Raw genomic sequence first — 7500 nt, 5'->3', positions numbered from 1 at the left:
CTATATGAATATTTTTTATGTTGGAGTGAATGTGAAATCTGTTCAATAAATGAAATTTTCAGATTTTAGTCTCAGCACACGTGTCCTTCCTCTGTTGATTCTTTCGAAATATATTGAGGTTTTTCATACGGTAAAAAAGTATAGTATAGCAAAAATATACTAAAGCTTTTTTTTTACACATGGTTAAAATATGGTCAGATTTCACACACGGTTAAGATACGCTTAGGTTTTACACACGGTTGTGGGGCATGCCCTTGTTTTCCTGTTGGAGACTTTTTAAAAGCTTGGAGGGCCGTGGGAACGCCCTAAATCCCACATGACCACTGGCGGTTAAGTTAACGACAGTCTGTGTTGCTGTACTTCACACATTCTCCAACACATTCCGAACTTTTAAGCGCTGGGAGAGTTCAGGTATTTGAATATCGATAATCGCGTCACGGTTGACGACCTCAGAACCGCTACCATGGATCAGAGTACGGGTAAGTTAATGTAATTCCACATAGTCCAATGTTATTACTTTGCTGAGTTGCAAAAATGCGTAGCTTTAGTTTTGCTTTCACTATGTACTTCTGTGCTTTTGAAGAGCGGGAAAATTCAAGCCATCAATCCGTGCGCAGTATAAGTTAAAACGGTCAACAACAGTCGTCACCCTGTGGGATATGTTAAATGGCATCAGTCAGCGGTACCACACACTCAACAAAAATGTTCGCCTCCGACTGATAAGCAACGGTTTAACCCCTTTCAGAACAGTCATGGAAATGACAGAAATTCAAATGATTTTGCGGGCGAAACTCACAGCTGTCTTGTAGCATACGCTCTTATCCAAGACTGGCAGAATACAAACCAAGCTCATAGCCATAAGGAATCGTCTGATGAATAAATACCACCGCATTCAGCAGTGGACTAGATGGAAATGTAAGAATGTTGAAGGAAAATAGGAGAGTGGAGTGTTAGTGGGTCGATAGCTCCATAACATAAAATATCGACAACAAATATCACAAAAAAACATACGTTGTACCGGTCATAGAGGGAATAAAATTACATCATAAAAATAAGTGCACAGTTATAGAGGAAGCACCACACAGTAATAATGTTCAAACAGCCTACAGGCGGACAGTCAGCAGGAAAACCGCAGAAACTAAAGACTGGTCACCGCCAATAGCCCGCCATAAACCATTTATCTTTGAAAAGTTATAATGAAGGCTCCAAACACACAGGGTTTCCACCACGCCACCTCAGCACTGAAATGATGTCACAGTGGCATGTTATCAATCGCTCCTGTTATGCCGCGTCCTGGAAAATGATACGGAGGATCAGTGTTTTCACAGACTCGCTGCAGCGTCAGAATGAATGTGACTTTTGGGGGTGGATGAGGCTTTTTGGCTTTGAGTGGAGTTTGACGCTAGGTTACTGACAGCTTACGCACTGCGTCCTGGACTGTTTATGAAAGCGCCGTTTAGCCGAGCGCATGGCTGCGTAATGAAGTAGGCAGCGCGGTCATCGTGAGGAGGGATACAGTGCAGGGAGTCTAAAATTGATTCATATGTGTTTATTATTATTATTTATTATTTATATAACTCCACAGTCAGCCTCTGAATCTGAGGTTTTTTGGGTTTTTTTTTGAAGTTGCTGCGTTTCTTTATCAGTCTCCACGTCCAGGGTCCATTGGTGAGCTTTGAACAGAGAAAACGGCTTGTTACTCCCGCCGATACACTGTTTCGCTGTTTGATTTACGCGTTCAGAATAAACGACGGTAAATGATTAACGAGCCTACAATATAACCAATGACCTCTTACAGTGTCCTTTGGTATCCTTTACGACAGAGACATAACCGGAATATGTCGCTATAAGTTATACTTACGGTAGAGACATAACTGATGATTGGTGTTTTGAAATGATTGTGAATCATATGTGAGTTAACTGTGGATAATTCCCTAACTGTGGTTTACTCATGGGTTTGCTTTATTTTTACTTCACGTCCGACATATCTGTGCACTATCTACTGACAGAAAAGGCAGTCTGTCCAGTTAGTTAGGAGGATGAGACAGATCAATATGACTTTATAATGACTTTATAATAAATTTGGGTTTGAGCGGTTGGACAGATGTCTCCGGGGCTAGCACTACAGAGTGGACAGGCTTTCTGTAATGTGTGTGTGTGTGTGTGTGTGTGTGTGTGTGATCTTTCAGTGAAGTCTGAACCAGAGACCCAGAGTCCAAAGATTACACAGAAAAGACCTAGGACAGAAGGTGAGCATTTGTGTGTATATGTATATGTATATGTATATGTATATAAGTATATGTGCATCTCCATCACTGAGGCCGATGTGATACACATCTCGATGCATTGCCAGTGACCCCATACATTGAAGATACATATGAACCAACTACTAACTCGATAGAATATGTCTCACCCCTACAGCGATGCAGTGCGATTCGACGCGATTTGATTCAACACGGTGCGATTCAACGCGATACGATGTGATGCAAAAGAATATGACGCTATGCAATTCAGTGTGGTCCAGACAGTTTGACTTTATTTCATGGGTTCTCCTTTAACAGACTCTGACTCGCACGACTCTTGGCCGAGAGATTTAACTGCAGTGGAGATAAGAGAGCGCGCTTGAGAAACAGCTCAGAGAGGAGGAATTGATCTAAACATAAAAATATTGGTCGCAAATTATTGGTCACATTTCTAAATAATAAAGGCATAGGGCCTCTACTAATAATTATATACAAATAAATCAGATTTTACCAATTTAGTTTGAAACGATGCATCGCAAGTTCATCCCAAATTGTATCCGTGCACACTTTTTTAATCGGGGCAATGGCATCGTGAACTTTTATGGAATGCGCCGATGCGAATCGGTGAATCTTACAATCCTTAATGAATATATATATGTACTGAGTGTGTGTGTGTGTGAATGTGTGTGTGTGTGTGTGTGTGTGTGTGTGAATGTTTATATGTATGTGTGTATGCTTTCCTCAGACGGGACCACAGACATTCCTCTGACTCCAAGGAGTGGAAAACGTGCGCGAAAATCCCTGGCAGGTACATCTGGGCATTATGCTTATGTCATGGTTTGTCTGGAAAAAAAATGGCAAGATTAGTTTGTTTTAAGCAGGAGTCAGAACTCAGTGGAGAATCAGTTTTATATACATCAGATTGGAGCTAAAATTCGTTGTGTCTTTGTCTACTCTCCTTACACACACACACACACACACACACACACACACACACACACACAGCATCTGATCCCAGCCAGAGGACAATCACACAGTTTTTCCCCAGCACACCAAAGCGCGGACAGCCAGGAGAGAGATCTGTGACTGTGACTGTGAAGGAGGAGGAGCGTACTGAAAACACTCCTACCCCAGACCCCACCTACTCTTCCCAGGCTCACATTAACGACCTGCCACTAGACTTACTGAGAACTGTGCTGGCCTACCTGCCTGTCTGTCAGCTCTATCGCCATGGCAGCGCTGTCTGTAAAAAGTGGAGGACAGCCATCGTCTGCCCTCAGGTGAGACGTTCACCTGGAGCTCACTTGCCTGTGTTTGCACATATATGTGTCTTGACAAGTGCCACTCTCCCTCTAGCCACTAGAGGTCAGGCTTTTACAGTGCTATACCTGTTGAGCTGTGGGTAAAACACTCAGTGTCTTGTAATACATGTTGAGACTATAACGTTTGGAATTAACGATTATGAGTGACTGAAGGGAAGAGGTTGATTTTGCTGTGAGTTTGGGGGAAAACAGGAAGCACTGCGCTGCTTTCTTTGTGTTGTGAGGCATGATGACGGTCATAGATGTCACTCTAGACCAGGGCTGACGGTCAATAGATGTCACTCTAGACCAGGGCTGACGGTCATAGATGTCACTGTAGACCAGGGCTGACGGTCTTAGATGTCACTCTAGACCAGGGCTGATGGTCAATAGATGTCATTCTAGACCAGGATTGATGGTCATAGATGTCACTCTAGACCAGGGCTGATGGTCATAGATGTCACTTCAGAACAGGGGTGTCAAGATTAGATTAGATTAGATTCAACTTTATTGTCATTGTGCAGAGTACAGGTACAAAGCCAATGAAATGCAGTAGCATCTAACCAGAAGTGCAAAAGCACAGTATTATTTACAGGTAAGTGGAGGTAGTGAGTACTGCAGTAGTGATGTTATATCTTACAGTATATACAGCATTATAGACAGTGGTGATACAGTATATACAGCAATTATAGACAGTGGTGAGCAATATATACTGATATGTGCATGTATATATATTAATAATGTTATACACAGAGATGAAGCTGACAGAGTAGACAGAGGAGTGTATATGTATAGGCTGAATAGACATAATAGACAAAATATATACAGTATGTTTATGTACAGTTTAAATAGGGTACTCTGAACAGCATGAGCGGAAAAGCCAGTGCAAAAGGAGCAGAAACAGTGCATATAGTACAGAACAGTGCATAAAGTACAGATAGTGCAGTGCAGTGCAAATAAAGCTAGCGCTGTGGTATGGAGTTCAGCAGGGTCACAGCCTCATGAAAGAAACTCTTCCTGAGCCGGCTGGTGCGGGAGCGGAGGCTCTTGTAGCGTCTGCCAGATGGGAGGAGGGTAAAGAGTCTGTGGTTAGGGTGGGATGCATTCTTGATGATGCTTTTCGCCCGGCCCAGGCAGCGTTTGGTGTAAATGTTCTCAATGGTGGGCAGTTGGGTGCCGGTGATCCGTTGGGCAGTTTTCACCACCCGCTGGAGAGCTTTACGGTCTGCTGCGGAGCAGTTGCCATACTACACTGAGATGCAGTTGGTGAGTATGCTCTCAATGGTACAGCGGTAAAAGCCCACCAGTATCTTGGAGCACAGATGAGCTTTCTTAAGGCTCCGCAGGAAGTAAAGCCGCTGTTGTGCCTTTTTGATGAGGATGGAGGAGTTCAGGGACCAGGTGAGATTGTCAGAGATGTGGACGCCCAGGAGTTTGAAGCTAGGTACACACTCCACTACAGCTCCACTGATGTAGATGGGGGCGTGTGCTTTGCTCCTAGCACGTCTGAAGTCCACAATGATCTCCTTGGTCTTCTGAGTGTTAAGGGCCAGGTTGTTGTCGGCGCACCACGCAGCCAGGTGCTCGACCTCGTCTCTGTAGGCTGTCTCGTCGTCCTCTCTGATCAGGCCTACCACCGTGGTGTCGTCTGCGAACTTGATTATGGTGTTGGAACCATGCACAGGGACGCAGTCGTAAGTAATCTAACGGAGAGGTAATCTAATTTAACAGACTGGGGTCTGTTAGTCAGAAAGTCCAGAGTCCAGTTGCGCAGGGATGTGCTAATACCAAGCTGGCTAAGCTTGGAGATCAGCTTGGAGGGAATCACCGTATTGAATGCTGCACTGAAGTCAATGAACAGCATTTTGACGTAAGAGTTGGAACTGTCCAGATAGGTAAGGGCAGAATGGAGTGCCATGGAGACGGCATCCTCCGCTGACCTGTTGGTGTAGTAGGCAAACTGGAGGGGATCCAGGGTAGAGGGCAGGCAGGATTTGAGATGCATTAGAACCAGTCTCTCAAAGCACTTTGCATTGATGGGGGTGAGTGCAACTGGTCGGAAGTCATACAAGGCCGTAGCAGTGGAGTGCTTTGGCACCGGCACGATGGTGGCAGTCTTGAAGCTTGTGGGGCCAACTTCCTGGGCCAGGGACAGATTGAAAATGTCCATGAAGACCCCAGCCAGCTGCCCTGCACAGACTCTGAGCACACGGCCAGGTATTCCATCAGGACCAGCTGCTTTCTGCGCATTCACTCTGCTCAGGGTGGTGCAGACATCAGAGCTGGAAAGTGAGAGAGGCGGTTCACCAGGGGGGAGATCTGCTTTGAGGGTGACCTCCTTGTTTTCCCGGTCAAAGCGAGCGTAGAAGTGGTTGAGCTCGTCAGGGAGGGAGGCCGAGCTGGATGGGGGCACAGTACTGGGTGGTTTGTAGTCTGTGATGTTCTGTATGCCCTGCCACATGCGCCGGGGGTCCGAGGAGTTGAAGTGCTCCTCGATCCTCTGTTTGTATTGGTGTTTTGCTTTGGAGATTCCCCTCCTCAGGTTGGCCCTGGCTGAGCTGTTAGCCTCCCGGTCACCAGACCTGAAGGCTGCATCTCTGGCTTTGAGCAGAAGGTGAACCTCTCTGTTTATCCAGGGTTTCTGATTGGGGAAATCTTTTATTTGTTTTTGTGTTGTCACTCTGTCCACACACTTGTTGATGTAATCCAAGACAGAGTTTGTATATGTATCAGTGTCGGTCTGAGAGTTTGTGGTGGCATGGGCAGCAAACACACTCCAGTCTGTGTGCTGGAATTGGTTCTGAAGATCAGAGTCAGCATCCTCAGACCAGATCTTGATGGTCCTCATTGTGGGTTTCACACGTTTGATGACCGGGCTGTATTTTGGAAGCAGGAACAATGAAAGATGATCAGACTGTCCCAGGTGGGGGAGGGGAGTGGCTTTGTAGGCGTCAGCCACATTAGTGTATACGTGATCCAAGGTTTTATGTCCCCTTGTGATGCATGAGACATTCTGATGGAATCGTGGAAGCACAGTACGAAGATTGCAGTGATTGAAGTCCCCAGCAACAATAAAGGCCCCGTCTGGATGCAGTGATTGAAGCTTGCTAATAGTGGCACTGAGGTCTTTCATGGCTACTTTAGCATTAGCATCCGGTGGTATGTAAACTGCAGCAGCAATGATGCACAAGAACTCTTGAGGTACATAAAACGGTCTGCACTTAATAATCAGGTATTCCAGATCAGCAGAGCAATAAGTGTCAGCAATAGCAGAGTCAGTGCACCATGATTTATACACATAGATGCATAAACCACCACCCCTGCTTTTACCTGTTGCTACTGCAGCTCTGTCAGCCCTGAGGACCGTGCGCCCCTCTAGTTCCACCACGTTGTTTGGGACATCATTGTTTAGCCATGTTTCTGTAAAGAACATGAGGTTACAGTCCATAAGCCTTTTCTGTGTGAGGGTCCAAGTCCCTAGTTCATCCAGCTTGTTCGCTAGAGACCGTACATTGGCGAGGAAGATGCTAGGTAGCGCTTGCCGGTGCAGATTTAGCCTTAGCCTGGCACGCAGACCTCCGCGCTTCCCCCGTCTTTGTTTACGGCCTCTGCGCCGCCGCCGGACATGTCGGGATGAGTTGTCCGACAGACCGCGGTGTCTTTTCTAACTCCGGTGGTAGTTCATCGAAGATTCACCCCTGGTCAAATCCCATCCCGTCCTCTTCAGCCAATCAGACAGGTTCTGTCGTTGGTTGAGATGAAAAGTTGCAGGACCTTGGCTCTGTGGGGCTGGATTTCGGCTCTGGCCTGAAGTGGTGATTTTCTCTCCCAGTTCTTGGCCTGGAGGAAGCGGTATGTCCGTTACCAGCAACAGGAGCATGATGTCGTGGAGGAGGTGAAGTCTCTCCTACAGCAGAACCACATCGTGAAGGAGAACAAGCAGTTTCTCCTCAACA

At 46.1% G+C, this 7500-nt stretch overlaps 1 protein-coding gene across 1 annotated transcript in view; it reads left to right on the top strand.

Moving 5' to 3' along the window:
• The first annotated feature begins 6003 nt into the window (after positions 1-6003).
• The window catches only part of LOC115808732 (F-box DNA helicase 1-like), a 17647-nt gene continuing 16150 nt past the window's right edge, over positions 6004-7500 (top strand). The window contains exons 1-2 of the mRNA XM_030770192.1: positions 6004-6158; positions 7391-7500. The exon at positions 7391-7500 is cut by the window's right edge and continues 7 nt beyond it. Coding sequence (XP_030626052.1) covers positions 6004-6158; positions 7391-7500 — 265 coding nt within the window. The remainder of the gene's footprint in view (positions 6159-7390) is intronic.

The sequence above is a fragment of the Chanos chanos genome, chromosome 3 (genome assembly GCF_902362185.1).
Source record: "Chanos chanos chromosome 3, fChaCha1.1, whole genome shotgun sequence".
NCBI classification, from domain to species: Eukaryota; Metazoa; Chordata; class Actinopteri; order Gonorynchiformes; family Chanidae; genus Chanos; species Chanos chanos.
This window is presented reverse-complemented; position numbering and strand designations above follow the sequence as displayed.